This window comes from Prunus persica, chromosome G5 (assembly GCF_000346465.2).
Source record: "Prunus persica cultivar Lovell chromosome G5, Prunus_persica_NCBIv2, whole genome shotgun sequence".
Taxonomy (NCBI): Eukaryota; Viridiplantae; Streptophyta; class Magnoliopsida; order Rosales; family Rosaceae; genus Prunus; species Prunus persica.
In genome coordinates, this window is record NC_034013.1 from 14,400,578 (window position 1) to 14,421,260 (window position 20,683).

A 20,683-nucleotide genomic window follows, 5' to 3' on the forward strand; every position below is an offset into this window, starting at 1 on the left:
CTGAAAGTGGGGTTTTCTCAAATACACTATCAAAGTGTCATCGAAATTCAAAAAGAACACTGATCCACAAATCGAGGTCCTTATCTAATTCAGAAAGAAAATCAAGCAAGGACCATTTCCGGACAAGAACGTATACAGGGGCGGTTGTTAACTCGTTAAGTTATGTTTACAGAGATGTAGACACGCGGAAGGAAATACCTAATAGGAGGGCACGTGGATGGACGCGTGGCATGCATGGCAGCTGGCTTTTGAGGAGAGGAGCTATCAAGCATCATCCACTTGATTATTGTGGTGGCCAAATAAAAAGGCCACAGGGCAGGCAAGATTCGTTGTGTATGGCCAATAAGGTGATGGTCGTGGCCCACATGAATGGTTCATGAACCATACAACTTACAAGGGACAATGCCATATCAAATAATGATTTATTTACTTAATTATTTGAAGAGAATAAGTTTCAAATTTGAAATATATTTCAATAAAATAAATAGAAATATTCCTAAATGAATAATCAGATGGTACTTTAAAATAAATTAATAAGGAACTAATCATGATTGATTAAACTCTAATTAGCGTCGAGATTATGGGATCGAGGCATCGATGCCGTGTCTAGAACCCTACAATGAGTGGGTTTTCTATAATTTTTTTAAGTTTTTTTCTTGTGAATTGTTTTTGAATCATTCCATCAATGCATCCATGAGTGAAAATCCAGAAATTGTAAGTTTTGGAATGTATTTGGGTGAGTCATTCTATAGTGAGGCTTTATTTACGGTCCTTACGTGAGGTTTTATATCTTAATCGTTGGATCAAAGATCCAACATTTAAGAGATAGAACCTTACCTAAAAACTATATATAAGGCCCTCGCTATATAATTCTTAATATTTTGGGTACTAGGTGTACTGATCAAATTACTTGGGTGCATTTAGAAGGCCCAAATCCCAGTCCATACTTAAGGAGCAAAATTGGGGAAGGGCCTTCCTGAATTTTATTTAGGCCTTATTTCTGGCATTGGACCTGAGCAGGCCTTATTGTTGCTTTTTTTCTTTTTCTGATTTTTTTCTTTTGTTTTTGGGTGTGTGTTGTGGGTAATTTGTTGCTTAGTGTTCTTTGGATGTAATCTGGAAGCTTGTAGAAATAGACCCAACAAGCCATTGACCTGCTAACATTCAAAACCTTGAAAGCTTGAATTGACTAATATACTCTATTGGTACCAAAAGGCGGCTGTGGGAATGCCTCATCTTCAACCTTGTGCTTGGAAATTGAATTATGTGAATGCAAACTAGGACGAAATTCTTTCCTCTTTCCTTCTCCCCACACTTGATAGAAGGTCTAAAATACATTCAACCATCACCAACTTATACTTATACATGTATTTACTCCATCAATATTTACATATGATATAATATAAATAAATTAATAACATTACGTGACGGTAAACCGACGAAAAATAATCAAATGCTTCACCTATTCAATATATATAAAAGCAACAACTAGATTTGTAATAATGATGTTTCATTTCTTGCTTGCATGAGGTTCCTCTTCAGAGTATGAAATAATGAATGACTTGGGTTTAGGATTGACTGAGCTGTCCACACGTACAATACTGAGTAATCTTCACTAAAGAAAGTAACATAACCACCTATTTTAATCCCACCAACCTTCAAATTTTTTTTCAACCAATTTCAGTATCGCTGGCGGTCACCGGAATCTGTACGGATGGGACCCTTCTCACTTCTCCTCCCCCTCCTCCTCCTTCTTCACCCCATCTTCTTCTCTCCCACTTCGGCTCTCGACTTTCTCTTCAACTCCTTCTCCAACATCACCAATGCCACCAACCTCACTCTCATCGACGACGCTCTGCTCGACGCCACCGTCATCCGCCTCACAAACGACACCGTTCAGTTCTCCGTCGGCCGCGTCTTCTACCCAACAAAGCTCGCCATGAGACCTACTTCCAATTCCTCCTCCCTCACCTCCTTCTCCACCTCCTTCGTCTTCTCCGTCCTCCCCGACATCGCTTCCAGCCCAGGCTTCGGCCTCTGCTTCGTCCTCTCCAACTCCACCTCACCCCCCAACGCCCTCGCCAGCCAATACTTCGGCCTCTTCACCAACGCCACTGTCCCCTTTGTCGCTCCGCTGCTCGCCGTCGAGTTCGATACAGGGCAAAACCCAGAGTTCAACGACCCAGATGGAAACCACATCGGCATCGACCTCAACAACATTGAATCTGCTATCACAAAGCCGGCCGGATACTACGATTCAAGTGGAAGCCTCGTCCCGATTCAGATGCGTACCGGGCAGAACGTTCGGGCTTGGATTGAATTCGACGGGACTAATTTCGAATTCAATGTGACTGTTGCTCCTGCTAATGTTTCACGCCCTTCTCTGCCCACGCTTACTTACAGAGACCCCAAGATAGCGAATTACGTTTCGGCCGAGATGTTTGTTGGGTTTTCGGCTTCCAAAACGCAGTGGATTGAGGCGCAGAGAGTTTTAGCTTGGAGTTTTAGCGACACCGGGGTTGCTAGAGAGATTAACACCACCAATTTGCCTGTGTTTCAGCTGAGTTCTTCTTCTTCGTCGTCGTTGTCTACTGGGGCAATTGCAGGGATCGCAATCGGTTGTGTGGTTGTGGTGTTGGTTTTAGCATCTGGGTTTTACTTGTATTGGCGAAAGAACAAGCTGGAACGTGAAGAGAAGGATGAAATTGAAGATTGGGAGCTCGAGTATTGGCCGCATAGATTTTCAAACGAAGAGCTCAGCGAGGCCACCGATGGTTTTTCAAAAGATCAGCTTTTGGGTGTTGGTGGGTTCGGAAAAGTTTACAAAGGGACTTTATCAAACGCCACAGAAATCGCAGTCAAATGCGTCAACCACGATTCGAAGCAAGGACTGAGAGAGTTCATGGCGGAGATCGCAAGCATGGGCAGGCTGCAACACAAGAACTTGGTCCAAATGCGAGGATGGTGCAGAAAGAGGAACGAGCTCATGCTCGTGTACGATTACATGCCCAACGGAAGCCTCAACAGGTGGATCTTCGACAAGCCCAAGACGGTTCTGGGATGGGAGCAACGACGTCGTGTGCTGGCCGACGTGGCGGAGGGCCTGACCTATCTCCACCATGGCTGGGACCAGATGGTGGTTCACAGAGACATCAAGTCGAGCAACATTTTGCTGGACGCGGAGATGAGAGGGAGGCTAGGCGATTTCGGGCTGGCCAAGCTGTACCAACACGGAGAAGTGCCCAACACGACACGTGTGGTCGGCACGTTGGGTTACTTGGCGCCGGAGCTGGCGACTGTGGCTTCGCCGACGGCGGCGAGCGATGTGTACAGTTTTGGTGTGGTGCTGTTGGAGGTGGCTTGCGGAAGGAAGCCTATTGAAATGGAGGCTGCGGAGGATGAGGTGGTGCTGATTGATTGGGTGAGAGAATTGTATGCAAGGGGGAGGGTGGGGGAGGCTGCGGACCGTAGATTAGAAGGACAGTATGAGGAGGAGCAGATGGAGGTTGCTTTGAAGCTTGGATTGGCTTGTTGCCATCCTGATCCCCAGAGAAGGCCTAACATGAAGGAAATTGTGGCGGTTTTGGTTGGCGAGTCAGCAGCCCCCGCCGCCCCCGCCGCATTGTTGTCTGAATTGGCAAGGGGTGATAGTAATGTTTTTAGCGGCGGAGGCGGCGGCAGCGAGGAAGAGTCTGACGAGGTGGCGCCGCTCCAACCCCCGCCGCCTTCAGTGTGAATAGAGTTGTTTTTGTTTTTAATTTTTTTTCTGTAAAATAAAAAATTTGTGAATTATACAGCGTTACTAATTGACATTTGATTTTTCAAATGTATTAAATTATGATAGTGATGATATATGTATGGTTGACAAAATCCCACAAGATTTTCAAGGTGACAAAAAGCTGGGTGGGTGGGTGGTGGTCTATGGCTGGCTACCGTCTTTTCTGATGTTCTTTTTCTTTTATGTCAACTACTTTTGTTTGATCTTAGCAAATAAATAAACAAGAAAAAATAATAAACAATAAAAGAGACTATTTCTTATTTGGACTGGATAGAAGCTATGCCCTCAATATTATGGGTTCGAGTCGTTATATTCGTACAGTATGTGTGACTTTTAGTATGTTATCATTTCTTTTAATAGAAAAAATTATTAAAAAAAGATATTCATGGTCCAACCACTCAAAATGTTTGTAAAATGTGTGTTTTTTTTGGCTCACTAATGTATGGCCTTTGTGCTTGCTATGTAATCTTTGTTCTTTAGTTCTCTGTAAACTGTTCTGGGTATGAATTATCCTCTTTTTTGCCACCAAAAAAAAAAAAGTAAAATAAATTGAATTAGACTTAGCTCCTCCTTTATCTTTTCTTTTTTTAAAATGAAAGATTTGGCTCCTCATGGATCTTCCTGTAACCATTAACCAACAAGATTATGATATAATTATTTGATTGCTTTTTGACAACTTGAATTTTAATCTAGATAGACATTATTCCACATTTTCCCAATTTGGGTGAGTGCTCCCCATTATTCTACATTGAAAAAAGTAAACTATCTGCAGTGGAAGAGCAACTGAGAAAAAGCAAAGTTCCAATTATTAAAGTTCATATTTATACTACAAACAAAGAGAGACATTTATATATATATATATATATATATATATGTACATTGCTCAAATTCATTATCTTGGAAGCCTAAGAAGCAATTACAACAACTGATCAATCTAGATACACACAAACCTGTTGATTAAAATACCAAATATCTAGAGTTGATTGATCTGTATACTATTTTGGATGGAAATCTAACTGTTATTATCTTCACTTTTTTTTATTATGGTTTCTGGTGTGAGACTAGAGTGTGAAATTGAGGGAGTGGAAGCTGAAATTGGGTTTCTGCTTCTTAGCTCCACATTTTTTCTGGCAAACTGATGCCACTGATTCTTTCATAGTCTCAGGTCCACAGACCAACACTCCAATATCAGATCCACCTTTCTCATCTGGAAACTTTGCAAAGATATCTGCTCAATTCGACAAATGTTAGAAACATATCCTAGTCTTGTATGCCAGAACAAGGATTTTTTAAAAGTTTGGAACTTGGAAAAGATTGCATGGATAAATTGAATCTAAGTACCTTCAAAGTTAGGCCTGCCTCCAAAATGAATTTCATGTTCCTCAAGAGCATCACTTGCTTGTGTTGACCCTTTTTCTAAAGCTTTGCTTTGTTCTTGGAGGGTAGGAAGAATCTGTTTCTTTAGCCTTCTCCATCTTATAACAAGGGCTACAAAGATGCTGCATATTAATGCCAGAATGAAGGAAGATATGATAAGCAGATCTACAACCCAAGATGGAGTCTTCTCTTTGGTGGGATTTTTCTGGGAGGGAACAAAAATGTGGTTGAACATAATGAGAAAGATGAGAAACAGGATAGAGGAAATTCCAGCTATGGCAGCCATCCAAAGTGAGTTTTCGAGTCCACTGATTGAAAAATTCAAGAACTTTGTACCATAGTTCACTGTTTGCACTTCAGAAAACTCGTTTAGTAGTTCTCTTACTGTTGCATCAGACTGCTCTTCTTGGGTCACAAAGACTTTAACTTTCAGGAGGCATTTTTCTGCTAGCTGGCCAAATATTAGAGGTGAGATTGAGTTCAACAGACAAATGTCTTGGGACTTCTTCACAACATATATAAGCTGCATTCTTGGTAGGAATTTGTTTATGCCGCTGTTTTGGGACGAAGCAAGTTCCTGTATGATGCTCAGAAATGGGGTTATTCCAATTCCTCCAGAAACAAGAAGTAGACTGTCATATCTGCACAAGATTTCAAATTCATGTTCACCAGATTTTGAGATGCTAAATGATGACCACTGAGCAGTTTAACAATATATATTCTATACTGAAAAGTTAATTTTTTATGCACCTTAGGAAGTCCATAGAGACAGGTCCATAAGGGCCTTCTACTGCAATAGGTATGTACTTCGTCTGATCGCCATCCGACTCTTGCCTAGTTTGGATCATATGGGAGAGAGAACTTGTCCACGATCCTTCGGATTTGATCATTATAGACATTGTGCTCTTATCAACCCTAGAGCAGGAAGTAATGCTAAATGAGTGCCACTCATATTTGGATATACTTGGTACCTTCACAAATATAATGCTTGTTGGTGTATACTTGAGCCCTGCAATTAGTGGAATGTGATGTTTCATATGATTTCTCCAATTTTAGAAAACTTCTGGTTAGTAAACAAGGACTAGAAAAATTACCTGGATCTTTTGGTAGAATAAGCTCTATAGCTTTGGAGGGGAAGATTCGTGCTGAAAGAATGCATGTTTCGGGTCTAGATTGTATGATTCGAAAGAGCTTGTCAAGGCCAAACAGAAAAATTCCAGGGAAAACCATGTAGAAGTGACGGTCTCCAGCATGAAACAAGAAGAATACCAGAAAAACCATGTAGAGATGGTGTGTGTAGTAAAATATTTCAAACTGTTTTCTCCTTATTTGAGGAAGTGATGTGATCCAAATCACTAACCCTGTGACCAGACAGATCTCCCCAGCAAGGTATATCCGCCCGGTTTTCTGCCATTTCCATATCTGTGATTGAATGAATTGCACCAAAAAGATCAGCAAAACTAAATAATGCCAATACCAAAATGATAAAGCAGAGTTTACACTGAACAGAAAACCAAATGATTGCAATGTTCCAAATGAAAAAAGGACTAGGATTTACCTCCTCCTGGATATAGTGGCTGACCCCCCAAACGAACAAAGTGCTAGCACCATGGAAAGTGGCAAAAAATATCATTGCAGTCCCAAGCCATATATGGTATCTTACAGAAGCTTCAAACTGGATGCCAAGCAACCGAAATAAGGCAAGTCCTCTTAATATAGGGAAAAGAAGAAAAGCCAGGCAGACTTCTGCTAACAAACCAAACCGAGTTGCCACCTTTAGGTACTTGAGTTGCCATCTGAGATACGGTTTAAGCATCAATCATAATGAAGTTGTTGTTTGTAAGTGTTCGAAATAGAAAATTTTCGGATTTAAAACTCACGAATTCAGCATTAGTGATTTAGCAGCCTTCAAGTTCTTGAAATCATTTGAGATGCGTGCATAAAAATTCCAAGCTAAGAAGAGGATAAAGAGGAAGACTGCTAGTATTTCTAGAGTGGAAAAAACACCCAGAAGGGTGTTCACTACCAATGGATTTGAGAAGCCAGCAGTCAATTTCCTCCCTTTTCTGCTATCAAAATTAAAGCACACAAGTAGAAGTTAAATTGGCATCTTGAGTGATCATAACCCAACGACATAATAACATGCACTACCTTCTTATTGACTCCCTTGGCTTCAAATTCAAGTAGAATGATCCAATAATAGCCAAAGCAATAGGAGGAAATGTATACACAGCAAAATTAAGACCTGCAAAATATTCAGTATAGTGTTTGTCTTTCCCTCCATTGGATAGCAGAAAGCAAAACCTATAAATCCAAATGAAATCTCAATTATGTACCATAATATCCAAACACTGTAGCCCTTGCTTTATCTTCAGCCGCCTTCCATTTTCTTGTCCAAAGCTGTGTTGGCTTCAGAAGCCAAAGAGAAACCCAAGCAGCAAATATTAAAATCAAAAGTATCTTAAGAGCAACCAGAAGAGTGGAATTTGCCATATCAGTTTCTTTCCAGAGGCAGAACTAGTTTTTGAATTCACCACACCAAGTACTAAAGGGACTTGTACATAAAGGGCTCGGGAAAAGCTTGTCTCCACTAGCCAAAAGGAGCTTCAAAAGTAGCCCACCACCTCCCCGGAGTGCCTGTCACTTACATATCCCAATAGAGGTACTTATAGTTGGAAATCCCAATGAATATATGACCTGTCTGTAATATGAGCTGCAAGATATGAATACGACATGCATTATAATTAATAAATTTTCCAACTAATTATAACAAAAAATTTGGTATTTTTTTCTCCTTTGATCACAATAAGAAGGCGTGACACAATGGCTATGTGAATTGAAAATGAGACATCTTATATGTCATGCATAAGACATTAAAGGGACACAATCTGTTTTTTTTTAGTTAATTGGAGCTTTTGGTTTTCTGTTGCGATCATCTTTTCTCTGAAAATGATCTTTTTTTTAGTACAAGTGATAATTTAAACTACAATTGAATGGGGGTTTCTCACACACACTACCACGGTGCCATGATAATTCAAACATAAAATCACTAGTTTGCAAGTTGAGATCCTTTTTCATTGTACTGGTTTACGAAAATGGTCCCCTTTATTATATATTGGAATTTTGATCCACCCAACCCAGTTCTCTTTGTCTTATTACTCTTGGTTGATAAGATTCGGTTCATTTTGCTGAGCCCATGCCAAACTTGATGAAAGGAACTTGTGAGGTGAAACTTTCTGCATTGAGTGAAAAACATGCGAACTAGCCAACTAGTAGTGTGAGAAGTCACTGAGTTCCAAATCTCCCAAAGGCTAAAATAGGATGATTTTGCATAATTTCTAACTAATTTGGCACATAATTATTTCTTTATATATATATATATTATACACAAGCTCTCACTGTGGCCACTTTGATTTGTTTGACACAAACACAATTTCCATCTAGCACCATTGTTTGTGATCATTATCTAATTCTCCCACCACATAATATGTTATATAAGAGCACTTTCAGCAGGAGATTTCGGACAAGAGGCCCCCATTCGTGTTTCCAGCGTCTCATTCTTGTTAGGGCAAGAGATGGGCTCCACCAACTTGGGCAAGTCCAAAGACAAGACTTGTCTGGCAAGCTAGCCTAATGCTGACATCAGCAGTTAATTTAAATAACAAAAAAAATTGGAAAAAAAAAAGGAAATTTTTTTTTAAAAAAATAAATACCTAACTATATTCTTCACTTCCCACACCAAAACTCTATACAAATTCATCTCCTCATATCTCATGTGAATAGTAGTTGCCCTTGAATTGCCATGATAATGGGTGAAAAACCACCAAAAAATTTACTAAAACAAACCCTATTCATATGAATAGAAAACCACTTACCCGGACTAGTGCCTCCCGATGAAACTGCTCTTATTCAAACTTTATATGATATACATAGCAAATCATCCAGTAGATACGTATGGCCATGATCAGTGCAGGCTTACCAAACAGTGCACAAAATGAAATCATGACAGAGCACAGCATGCACCATATGTTTCGTATCAATTTGACATGTGGAGAATGGTTTGGCCGTAAGAGTTATATCAACTAAATTAATGTAATGATCAGTTCATAAAAAGTAGCGGAGCTTAAGACATGTCAACTAGAATTCTAAGATGAACTTTAATTAACCCATGTCTAAGAGTTTGGAACTGTTTTCCCATCTATTCCTTTCTACTTGTATACCTTCATCATTATCAACAATTTTATTAGAAAGTTTTAGAGATCACGTCCATAGCGGGGATAATAAGTGAACATAAACTTCATGGCATATCAAAATAGACCCTTTTGATACGAGGTATATTGGAGGAGAAGAGATTGAATTTATGACCTCAAGTGATAGGATAAATACTTTTAACTATTTGAATTACAAATCTTTTAATCAAAGTAGAATTTAAAATATAACAAAGTGGACGTTAATGCATGTCAATGAGAATCTAATTAGAAAGATGAACCATAACAATTTAACAGGGTTAAGACTCTTCATGTGTGATTAGTAAATGCGAACTTTATGACAAATGGGAATTTCTCATACACACACTACTACAGTGACGTGAGAGTTCGAACCTAAAACTACTAATTTGCAAGTCACAACCCGTCTCTATTGAGTTAGACCTCAATAGCAATTAAAGAATAACCTTAATTAATGCGTATGTACAAAAGATGAAACTATTTATATCAGATGAAACCATTTATGGGCTCTAGGCTCAAGTAAGAAGATGCCCAATCTGGGCCCAAGAAAAAGTAAATAATATTTTTATTTACTTATTCTATTTATTTTAAAAGAGCCACAAATTACCTCCATCTAAAGCCCATGTTTTTGAACTTCTTGAATAAAAGATTTGTCTACTTGGGAAATCCCCAATGTAAACATTATTTAAATCCTTCATAGCCGAGCAGCATAAGAACAAAATCCATTTGTTGCTGCAGCTGTCTTGTCTGGTCCGTATCTAAACTCCTTGCTGGCATCCTATGACTAGGAAAGGTGTAATTCATTATGTTTTTTTCAAACTTCATTTTGTAATGCAGCTAATGGTAACCATATTGTATAATCTCGCTTAATTAATCAAGTGAAAACGATATCATTTTCTTTGTTTTAAGCTAGCCTGTTTTGACGCCATGATTAGAAATATTGAGTTCAAATGGATGAACAGTTAGCTTCTAATTGAGTAAAAACTTTTAGACTTAAGAAAGTAATGTTACACGGGTCACATTTACAATTTTTTTTTCCTTTTTCAGAAGAGTGGGCACGGAGTTAAAGTGGGCCCAAAACGGGTGCCCAAGCCCGAACAAACAAGGGGATCAAGCCCAAAGAAAAAACAAGAGCTTAAATTCGATTGCTTGTGGATCACAATGTCAATAACGTTGGACAGTTGAGGGTAAGAAAAAAGTATATATTGTTTGACAGGTGCACACTTTGGAAACCTATTTTTTGTGGACAACACATGTATCACATGTAATTTGGAAACCTGTTTGTATGCATGCCAAATATATGTGAGAAGACTTGTGACACGACAAGGCGTCGGTAAAACATAGGCTTTGAGTTCTCTGCAAGAAATTCCTACCACTTTGGCACTATGCATGGAACGGAATATATGGCCTGCTTTTCTTTGTGTTGTTCTAGTAATAAAGACCACATTCTACAAGAGCTCATGCTTTTGCCTAACTTTGTAGGGTCATCAAATTCAACCCATCTTGTTTTTAAACACCATCCATACAGCTATTCCCAAGGTCAATTCCTAAGGCCTAGCAAAACTAGAATCTATGGAGGAGAAAAAAAAACCATGAAAGTTGAATTTCTTTAAGACCAAAAGGCACCTATGCAGAAGAGAGGGGGCTACATGACATATGAAAGAGCCTAAGCATTGACAAAAGAGAATCTCTCCCTTTTTTTTTTCTCCCCTCTTTTCTCTTGGTGGCTTTGAGAGCAACGACTCTTTCACTATAAAACTGCCAAGTGACTAGCATCCAGTCTTGTTAGCTTCGCTTCCTGTCATCTCTTTCTGTCAATTTTCTTTTTATCACCGTACTTCTGATTCGTTACGCCTCTATGGAAGAAAAAGAGTATGTTCCGGTGGAAGCCAAGGATTTTTATAAGAGATATAGTGCACGAGCGTTGTCACCAGAGATTGTGGTGGTAAAAGAGGAGATAGAAGAAGAGATAGAAGAGGAGATAGAAGAAGAGATAGAAGAGGAGATAGAAGAAGAGATAGAAGAGGAGATAAAAGAGGAGATAGAAGAGGAGAGCAGGAGTTTTAGTACCGCTGCTGGCGGCACTAGCATAGATAGAGTTCTCAAGGATGTATATGTTGCTGTTGGTAAAGATGACACAGATGTTCTGAAATGGACGCTTGATAATGCTGTTTCCCCTGGCACTCGGGTTTTTCTAGTCCATGTCTTCCCTCCAATCACCTACATCCCTACACCAGGTAACGCCAATGTACTTGTTCATGTTTCTTTGTGTGTTATATATACGGGATTCTGATCAGATCACAGTCAGACACAACAAATTGATTTTGAGGGTTTTGATCAGTGATCAAACAACACATCATGCTTACATATTGTTTTTTTGACCAAGTTCTTGTTTCTGCAGTCTAGTCTAATCTGTATCAGACTGGATGGTTGTGTTTGCTTCACATGTGCTCTGTTATAAGCTTATAAGAATTGAATTGGTATCACAAAGATATGAAAGGGGTTTAATATTTTGCCACTTTTGTATGTTGAAGTATCAAATCCTAAGCAATTTTCTTTTCTATTTTCTCTTTGTGAAATGCTGAGTAGTTGGAAGATTATCAAAGGGCCAATTGACTGAAGATCAAGTGAGATTATACATTAATGAAGAGAGTAACAAGAGGAGGAACCTGTTGCAGAAATATGTGAGCTTGTGCAATGATGCTAAGGTGTGGATTATACTCTTCCCCCCACCCACCATAGCATATGTTGCCAAAAACCAATGTATAATTTCAATTTGTCTGATGATGAATGAAAACTTGTGGTTTTCATGTGACTGCAGGTAACAGTGGAGACAATGCTCATTGATAGCAAGGACACAGCAAAAGCAATTCTTGATCTCATACCTGTTCTTAGCATCATCCACCTTGTCATAGGAACCAAAAGACCACCTCACTCAAGGTATGTTTGCCTGTTTTCTTTTCTTCCACCAACATGAAATTCGGCCATTTGTACCACATTTACTGACGACATACATTGTTAATCACATTAAGTAGGTCTCACGTTTCACAAGAGATGCAATTCACAATGTGTTCGATAAGTCTGTTACATGCACAGCAGTGAACTTGGCATTTAACTAACAGGGTCAAATTCATGTTGTTCAGGCGAGTGCAGAAGAAATTGTCATTAGGAGAGTTTGTTAGGAAGAATGCGCCGGACTTTTGTGAGGTTAGCATTATTCATGAAGGCAAGAAGGTGGAGGCCGATCAGCAAGTAAATGGCCCGATCATGCCGGCAAATACTCACTACCCTGAAAGAAGCTTCTTCGCATGCTTTCCAGGCAAGTTCAATTCAGATGCATAAACACTCTCTACTTTTTTTTTATATGCAGTTCTTTTTTCTTTTAAAGGGATTTATATATACAGATTGCATACATTACTCATGAAACATTTTGATAGACAGTGAGCTGCAAGATTTCTTAAGCAGCAGCAACAGCAAAAGCAGTGACAGAGATGATCAAACAAACTCAGTTATGCACTGTGGAAAATGGCAGGGCCAAAGACTCAAGTTTATGACAGAGATGAAATGGGAAGGTAGAAGACTGGCAAGCTGAAGATGCAGAACAGGACCTGTTAGTTAACAATAATTATAACCCCATATTTGGTTGTTAATTAGAAGAAGAATTAGAGTTAATAATGCAGAAGATGGAAGATTGAAGATGGAAGGAAAAGCAAGGGAGGGTTTCAAGTTTATGAAACAATCCCAAGTCCCAACAACTCAATGTGGAGGACACTATTTTTATGGGGAAAGAGTCAAAGAGGGTCTAATTATAACAAACATAAAAGAAATTATGTAGGAATGAAATGAGTTCATATTTTTTTTTTCATGTTCGATATTTATTATGAGACAATCATTTCTATCTTCTCCTAATTATATATATATATATATATATATAATCGATCGGTTTTAAGAAATTCACAATTCTAGAAAATTCATCACCTTCATCCTCCCTTGTATGTATTTCTGTAAATAATTTTTGAAATTGAATTTAAATTAAATACATACAAATGAGGTTGAAGGGGATGAATTCTCTAGAAGGGTGAAATTCTCAGAAACGATCAACTATAGTTGAATACCTTTTATCAAGTGGGAATTGCAGAATGAGTAGAGGAATATAGCCAATATTAATGGCTAAATCATATGGATTGCATGTGAACCCGTCAAATCTACGGTTCCCAGAACGCCACGTGTCCTGGAATAAAATTGAGACATTCACCTAAGTAGCAATTTTCTTTTTGGACCGACACTTGAAAAAATATCTTCGCAAGTAGAATTTCCCTCCGTCAAAACAACAACCCATAAATAGATGGGATAAGAATACTTCCATCGTCCCAGACCGCGTTTTTTCCATACTTAAACAAAAACTAGATCTCCGGCAAAACAAAGAAACACCACAGCAAACGCAAACCGAAACTCAAATCTAATCAAATTCCAATTTGATCCCTTTTAAGGGTTTTCTTTTTGTTCTTCGTTTGGTTTTCTTCTTCGAAACCCTAACGGATCGCAAACCCTAGAACAGTGGCAGAACCATTGTAATTCTATCATTGATGTACGCCTACGACAACAGATACACCGACGTCAACTCCTACCGTGAGCGCCGAAGGTACTACCCCAACTCAATTCCATTGTTTTTTTTCATATCCCTGTTAATTTCTTTTTATCTTTGAATTTTGAATTTTCGTAATTTATGTTCGATTGTGTAATTGCCTATTTTGTAGTGACCTAATGGGTCCAGCGCCTGCGGTGGCTCCGCCAGCGGGCCCCGCCTATGGCCGTGGCGGTGGGGCAGCCCCGTATGCGGGCCCAACGCCTCCGGTCGCCCCGTATTCTGGACGAGTAGCCGGACCGGTAACCGGTCCAGGAGACTTTAATGGGTACCCGACGTTCCAGCCCCCTTCGGGTCGGTTCAATATTGGGCGAGGTGGTGGTAATGGGAGTTTTGGTGGCAGAGCCTCCAATGGTCATATTGTTGGTGGAAGGGGCCGTGGCGGTGGTGGTAGGTTTGGTGGTGGTAGGGATTTTGATGGAGGCCGTGGCGGTGGCGGTAGGAGCTCTGGATTTAGCCGCGGTGGAAGTGCGGGTTTTAGCGGTGGGCGTGGATTTGGTGGAAGAGGAGGAGGTAGACATAGTGGGTCATCAAGAGGAGACTTGGATAACATTGTGCTTCCCAAGCAAGATTTTGGGAGCTTGGTACCTTTTGAGAAGAATTTCTATGTTGAGAGCTCTTCGGTGAGGGCAATGTCAGAGCAGGAGGTTATGGTGTATCGCAACAGGCGGGAGATTACCGTCGAAGGGCATGATATCCCAAAGCCGATTCAGATGTTTGAGGATGCGAATTTCCCTGGTATTGCCTTTCTGATAAATACTGTTGAGTATTTTGTTATTACTAATGTAGAGTTTTTTTTTGTTTGTGCTAGTAGCTAATTTTGGTGTAATTTGATGTGCTAGATTACTGCCTTGATGCTATTGCAAAATTGGGTTTTGTTGAACCAACACCAATTCAGGCTCAAGGATGGCCAATGGCATTAAAGGGTAGAGATTTAGTTGGAATTGCGGAGACTGGTTCTGGTAAGACTTTGTCCTATCTGCTGCCAGCTTTGGTGCATATTAGCGCACAGCCTCGGTTAGGTCAGTATTACTTACCCTTTCTGTTCAGGTCCCACTCTCTGTCTCCCTGCAATCGACACTGAGTTTGGTTATTCTTTTGTCAAAAACATTCAGTGCCAGGTGAAGGTCCTATTGTGCTAGTATTAGCACCTACTCGAGAATTGGCAGTTCAAATTCAAGAAGAATCTTCAAAATTTGGCTCACGTTCTAATATTAGGAGTACTTGCATTTATGGTGGTGCTCCAAAAGGACCCCAGATACGGGATCTTAAAAGAGGTACTTGTTAATTATTCAGTTCCTTTTGTCAGTTCATAAATGGCAGCCTACATATGGTAACGGCCTAACTTCTTCCATGTGGCAGGGGTTGAGATTGTCATAGCTACACCTGGCCGACTGATAGATATGTTGGAAGCACAGCACACAAATTTGCGAAGAGTGACCTACCTAGTTTTGGATGAGGCTGACAGGATGTTGGACATGGGGTTTGAGCCTCAGATAAGGAAAATTGTATCACAAGTACGTTACTTTTACATCATTTATTCTGCTTCGTTGATAACTGCTAAAAATGATATTTTCTTTTTCTTCAAAGATCTAACAATATAATAAATACCACCGTTAACTGCTTCAGAATGGTTTGTATGGAATTTTATAAATATTATATGATGGACTTACCTGATGTGCTTGACCAGTGATTGTTGTTACTTGAGGGACTTTATAGATCTGTTCTTCTTTTGACGTGTATCTCTCTGCTAACAAGTTTGTGATGTAAATACAAATTAGGCCGCCAATGTTGACACATTTTAGTGTTCTAAAGTATGGCTTAGGAAGTGCATTTAATCAAGTTTAATTTTCTTACAGACCCGACCAGATCGGCAGACATTGTATTGGAGTGCCACATGGCCAAGGGAGGTTGAAACTTTAGCAAGGCAGTTTTTACGTAACCCATATAAGGTTTCTTTTACCCCATATTAATATGATATTTTAGCTTGCTTGTGCAGATATACGTCTATGTGAATTGAGACATAAGATCTGATGTGAATTTTTTTATTTTTAGGTAATCATTGGATCAGCAAGTCTTAAAGCAAATCAATCTATAAAACAAGTTGTTGAAGTTGTGTCAGATGGGGAGAAATATAATAGGTCTGTCTCTTGAGCTCGACTTCTGAGTACGGGAAAAGGTTGATGTTTTTGATTTGTGGTTAAATGCTTCAAATTGTTTTGTTGGCAGGCTGATCAAACTGCTCAAAGAAGCAATCGTTGGGAGCCGAATTCTGATATTTGTCGAGACGAAAAAGGGATGTGACCAAGTTACTAAGCAATTGAGGATGGATGGATGGCCAGCTCTATCCATTCACGGTGATAAAAACCAGGCCGAAAGGGACTGGGTCTTGGCTGAGTTTAAAAGTGGAAGGAATCCTATAATGACTGCCACTGATGTGGCTGCGCGGGGTCTTGGTAGGATAACTGTGTGCTAGGATTCTTAGGTGTCTTATAAATTTAGGTCTTGAATTTCAAAGATGGCGAGTCGGCCGGCTGCTGTCCAGTTCCGGAGAATATAATTTGTGGTTTGGGTGTGAAGGCAGGTGCCATCATATGTGATGATTGGGACTGTTTATCTTTTCCTATCCTTCTTTAAGCATCATACTTTCTGCTTCACCAAGGGAAGTTGGATTGAGGGGCAATATTGGTATCTCCTGCTTGTACAATGCCCCCTGTGATAGATAACTCTTTGGATACTACCTTATTCTGAAAGCTTATGTTACATGGACACCAGGAGCTAGGTTTCACTGGAATGGCACGGGTAACTTCCTAATATTGTTTGGGTTGTATGCAATATTATTGTATGCAAGCCATTTTGTTTTTATTGGTCTGGAAAGTCGTGCATATTGTTTTGTATACATGGGGCAGTTGATATTCGTATGGCTATCTCTACAAGGATAATTGTCAATTGTTTGCACTAGAGGTTCCTAAAATGGCTTGGCTCCTCCTTTCAAGTGTCTAAGTAACATGGTTGAAGTTTATTGGCCCCCATCCACAGTTATGGAGCTGGTTATCCTTGCAGCCCGGTTGACTCACACATGCTTGTTCATTTGATTGGATATGGGAAGTGATGGTAGTGAAGCTGCTCCTTATCCCTGCTAGGTTAAGGTGGGCACATTTACCTGATGAATGTGTTGTCTTTAATTTGATCTTCAGATCTCAGGGGTGCAGGGATAAGGTTGTTTGCAGTTTTCTCCATGTTTTGTCTCTTGCACATCATTTGGCCTAACTTCTGTTTTGTTTGTTGTAGATGTGAAGGACATAAAATGTGTGATCAATTATGATTTTCCATCAAGCCTAGAGGATTATGTCCACAGAATTGGACGAACTGGTCGTGCAGGGGCAACAGGAACTGCTTTAACCTTTTTCACACACGCGAATGCGAAATTTGCTAGGGAACTAATCAAGATCCTGCAAGAAGCAGGTCAGGTGGTGAGCCCCGCATTGGCTGCAATGTCCCGGTCAAGTGGTAGTTTCGGAGGTAGTTCCACTCTTCTGGATATGGTGGCATATATGTGTGGATTTGTTGGGTTGGTGAATAATTTGGTTTTTTGTTTTTTGTTTTCAAGCAGGCTCTGGAGGGAACTTCCGCAATAGAGGCCGAGGAGGAGGATTTGGGAATCGGATTTCGGGTTCAAATACTGTTCCTATTGGTTACAAGAGACCATGGTAGTCTGTATCGCAGCTCAGCTGGCTAACGTGTCTACTTCGGTTTGAAACAAGAAAGACGAGTGTATTGGAAACATGCTATTTTTAGAGTTATCCTAATGATATGATTGATTTTATGCATTGGAAATTTGTTTCGCTATACCAATTAGTTTTCTTGTCAGTTCTTCTAAGATAACATGAGACGAGTTAGGAGCAAACTCAATCACGTCAGCAAAGAATTAAAGTTCACAATTAAGTTGTATTTTTGTCCCATGGGCCTTCATAGCCCAAAAGAAAAAGGTTTTCAGTTTTTATGGCTCAGTTGTTATGAGCAAACCCTTAAAACTATAACCGCCGGCCCAATTCATCTCCCTCATAAATCCCTGAAACTCGAACAATACTTGGGCCTGGAAAAGGCATTTAGGGTTTGTATTCGAGAATTTTGCTAGCGTCAGTAGCTTATGTACTCCCAAACGTTAGTGAAATCTGATGCATTGTAGGATTTACATGTATCAACGGACGTTGGCGAGTGGCTGATGTAGCATTGTTCTTGTATTGGAAGACGTCGAATGAATATGAATGGAGCTTCGTGTTCAATTATTGAAGTTGGAAGGAGAACAATGACTTTAATTGGATCTTACTAGTGCATTGTCCTGTAATAGTAGATGGAGATGGTGGGATGGGGTTTGGTCTATTTGAATTTTCAACGTTTGGAAATGGTTAAAAAGCAATGACAACGACAACAATGCCTTTTGGCTAAGCTTTGTGGCAGAAAATAAAAGAGCACACCAACTCTCCTGTGGACTTTGGAGCCTGGCACTGGCTGGACCAATATGTCTCCATCCAAACATGGTGCCACTTCCTTCAGAGTTCAGAAAGAGATAGGTAGGTAGGTAGGTTTTGCGTTTGTATTCCAAATATATCTAATAATTCGTGTTACATGCAATTCAATAACTGAGATTAGAAGTCCGTAATTAATCTTTAACATAAAATTTTAATAAAGTATTTCTCCAGCCAAAGTATCAAACAGTAGCTTTATAGCTATAATCTTCGCGATTCAAATATCACATGAAGCGATTTAGTCTTCTTAATTTAGGGTTTGTATTAAAGAAAATTTGTGTAAGATAAGAGTGAATTAATGGCTAATTTTTAGAGTAAAAGAGGAAAACTAATTTGTACATGCCTATGCTGGGTTCGTGTTCACACGTCAACTTACTATGCTTTTGTACAGTGGCCGTAGAGTCCACGCAGCTGCTGCAAGTTCCTAATGCTAAGGGCCGCTGTCTCCCCAAGTGCTTGCTTGCTTATATAGATTTTGTGCTTTTCCTCTCAGTGGTAGGTGGAAAGGCCTATCCATGGTATATGCTCATGCACTGCAATATAAGTGGAAAGCCATATATACATATACATCTCCATATATCTATCCATCATCTGTAGTGGGTTTCTTTTTCCAACTCAAACCCTAATGGTATTGGTAGGGTCCACTATGGATAATTATGAGCTGGACAACTTTTCATATTACCAGTGTGTGTGTGGTGGTGAGATTATTATTATTATTATTCAATAATAAAATCAGAAAAATAGATGGAATGATGGTTTTCTGCTCCTTTGGATCATTGCCCTGATAAGCCAAGTGCTCAATTCTGCAATGCAATTTTGTCCATCACATCATCAAACTGTGACAATCTAATCATAAAAAAAAAAAAGCAGAAAAAAGAAAACATGCATGACCATCTTTAGTGGAAGCAAAAAACACTGTGAAAGGAAAGTGGGAAAGACCCCAGTTTCTGTCTTCATTTTGTCTGTTTCCACAATTCCACTCTGGAGTGCTACTCTCTTTTTCCTCCTATTCCTTTCTATATATGAAAACTAAAGTAATGTCTTTATCTGGAATGCATCTGGCTCTTCTTTCTGTCAAGGGAGGTGATGTTGATGCTCCCAAACTCATGGGTTTAGGACAAATGTTGGGGTAATTTAATTTCTTAATAACTTATTGTTAATCTTGAACATGGATGCATGTAAGGATTTGGTTAATATGATATCCGAGCTTTCTTTTATAAGTGTGTTCGATTCTCGTTCTCCACTTCTTTGTTAGTTTGCATATAGAGCAAGAGTTGTACTTATATGACTCTGGTTTTTCCCCTATCAGTTTGATAAACAATGAAAACCAAATACATAATTAAAACAATAAATTAATATAATGCATATCAATCTTTAATTAGTGGTTCAAGTAATAGAATTGAAAATACGTGTGTGACTGCAATATCAGGGGCTTAAAACAAATTTTGCTTGGGGAAGATCTATAAAAAGTTAAAATAAAATAATTAAAACATGTATAATAATAGCATTTAGTTATTGAATAATATATGTTAAATAATTTGTAAAATTGGTGTTTGTACTTTATTGGGGTGGAGGTGGAGGTGGAGGTGGAGGTAGGTGCGGAAGCTGACTCAGGTGAGCATATATCTCAAGTGGATGTCTACTAAGCACCACCTAACCAAGAATATAACTCCTAAATTAATAAAGTTGACCACATTACTGAATTAATTAATATTTGATTAGACAAGTAAACGGATTATTAGATACGTTTGACATTCTTTCTCACCTTCACTTTCATTTCATGCATGCATTCCACAAGACCAGCACTAATTTATAATATAAATTACATAATAATAATATAAAATAATAAATAAGATCATCTTCTTCTTGGATCGATTGTGGTAAAACCTAATGAACATATTTATGATACTTCTGTTATCCTTGTAAATTACAGTTTGATATAAATACAAAAATAATTTATGAGTAGAAATGTAGGAGTTCTTATTTTCGGAGAAAAAATGAAAAGAATAATTTTGTTTTTTGTTTTTTTGAGTCAGTCAACAAAAAGGAAGATAAATATTGGCAAAAAACAATTAAAAAAACTAAAGGAAAATAATCATAATTTAGGAAGGTAAGGGATAAGTCCCAT

The 20,683-nt window shown here is 39.1% G+C and overlaps 4 protein-coding genes across 8 annotated transcripts; 3 read left to right on the forward strand and 1 right to left on the reverse strand.

The window, feature by feature from the left end:
- Positions 906 to 3,870, forward strand: LOC18776434 (L-type lectin-domain containing receptor kinase S.1). The gene has a single exon (XM_007210242.2). The coding sequence runs from the start codon at positions 1,715 to 1,717 to the stop codon at positions 3,734 to 3,736; it is 2,022 nt and encodes a 673-aa protein (XP_007210304.1). The 5' UTR covers positions 906 to 1,714; the 3' UTR covers positions 3,737 to 3,870.
- Positions 4,575 to 7,791, reverse strand: LOC18777125 (ferric reduction oxidase 8, mitochondrial). 2 transcript variants are annotated; one of them, XM_020564880.1, is made up of 8 exons: positions 7,492 to 7,791; positions 7,307 to 7,400; positions 7,036 to 7,221; positions 6,714 to 6,951; positions 6,250 to 6,577; positions 5,906 to 6,164; positions 5,120 to 5,796; positions 4,575 to 5,006 (listed from the first exon to the last, which is right to left on the reverse strand). In XM_020564880.1, the coding sequence occupies exons 1-8, from the start codon at positions 7,646 to 7,648 to the stop codon at positions 4,840 to 4,842; spliced, it is 2,106 nt and encodes a 701-aa protein (XP_020420469.1). In that variant the 5' UTR covers positions 7,649 to 7,791; the 3' UTR covers positions 4,575 to 4,839. The 2 variants fall into 2 exon arrangements, with proteins under 2 accessions (XP_020420469.1, XP_020420468.1); XM_020564879.1 differs by having other exon boundaries at positions 7,036 to 7,224.
- On the forward strand, positions 11,105 to 13,251 carry LOC18777547 (U-box domain-containing protein 52). Of its 2 annotated transcripts, none has more exons than XM_020563788.1 (5): positions 11,105 to 11,618; positions 11,971 to 12,089; positions 12,203 to 12,321; positions 12,525 to 12,700; positions 12,819 to 13,251. In XM_020563788.1, the coding sequence occupies exons 1-5, from the start codon at positions 11,240 to 11,242 to the stop codon at positions 12,971 to 12,973; spliced, it is 948 nt and encodes a 315-aa protein (XP_020419377.1). In that variant the 5' UTR covers positions 11,105 to 11,239; the 3' UTR covers positions 12,974 to 13,251. The 2 variants fall into 2 exon arrangements, with proteins under 2 accessions (XP_020419377.1, XP_007210790.2); XM_007210728.2 differs by having other exon boundaries at positions 11,106 to 11,618; positions 12,823 to 12,945.
- LOC18777599 (DEAD-box ATP-dependent RNA helicase 20) lies at positions 13,430 to 17,865 on the forward strand. 3 transcript variants are annotated; one of them, XR_002271656.1, is made up of 10 exons: positions 13,430 to 14,023; positions 14,139 to 14,764; positions 14,869 to 15,048; positions 15,142 to 15,303; positions 15,389 to 15,543; positions 15,886 to 15,978; positions 16,082 to 16,167; positions 16,256 to 17,175; positions 17,318 to 17,548; positions 17,640 to 17,865. XR_002271656.1 is itself a non-coding variant. In XM_020563787.1 (10 exons), the coding sequence occupies exons 1-10, from the start codon at positions 13,968 to 13,970 to the stop codon at positions 17,738 to 17,740; spliced, it is 1,920 nt and encodes a 639-aa protein (XP_020419376.1). In that variant the 5' UTR covers positions 13,436 to 13,967; the 3' UTR covers positions 17,741 to 17,865. The 3 variants fall into 3 exon arrangements, 2 of the variants coding, with proteins under 2 accessions (XP_020419376.1, XP_007210287.1); XM_020563787.1 differs by having other exon boundaries at positions 13,436 to 14,023; positions 16,256 to 16,482; positions 17,637 to 17,865; XM_007210225.2 differs by having other exon boundaries at positions 13,712 to 14,023; positions 16,256 to 16,482.

Excerpts from the sequence above, each read along its gene's own strand:
- LOC18776434 (XM_007210242.2), top strand. The coding sequence starts at position 1,715 with ATGGGACCCTTCTCACTTCTCCTCCCCCTCCTCCTCCTTCTTCACCCC.
- LOC18777599 (XM_020563787.1), top strand. The coding sequence starts at position 13,968 with ATGTACGCCTACGACAACAGATACACCGACGTCAACTCCTACCGTGAG. Across the intron at positions 15,049-15,141 it reads TAGCGCACAGCCTCGGTTAG|TGCCAGGTGAAGGTCCTATT; the intron begins GTCAGTATTACT and ends AAAAACATTCAG. Across the intron at positions 17,549-17,636 it reads GTCAAGTGGTAGTTTCGGAG|CAGGCTCTGGAGGGAACTTC; the intron begins GTAGTTCCACTC and ends TTTGTTTTCAAG.
- LOC18777547 (XM_020563788.1), top strand. The coding sequence starts at position 11,240 with ATGGAAGAAAAAGAGTATGTTCCGGTGGAAGCCAAGGATTTTTATAAG. Across the intron at positions 11,619-11,970 it reads CACCTACATCCCTACACCAG|TTGGAAGATTATCAAAGGGC; the intron begins GTAACGCCAATG and ends AATGCTGAGTAG. Across the intron at positions 12,701-12,818 it reads CTTCTTCGCATGCTTTCCAG|ACAGTGAGCTGCAAGATTTC; the intron begins GCAAGTTCAATT and ends ACATTTTGATAG.
- LOC18777125 (XM_020564879.1), bottom strand. The coding sequence starts at position 7,648 with ATGGCAAATTCCACTCTTCTGGTTGCTCTTAAGATACTTTTGATTTTA. Across the intron at positions 7,401-7,491 it reads TACAGTGTTTGGATATTATG|GTCTTAATTTTGCTGTGTAT; the intron begins GTACATAATTGA and ends AATATTTTGCAG. Across the intron at positions 5,797-5,905 it reads GTCTCTATGGACTTCCTAAG|ATATGACAGTCTACTTCTTG; the intron begins GTGCATAAAAAA and ends AATCTTGTGCAG.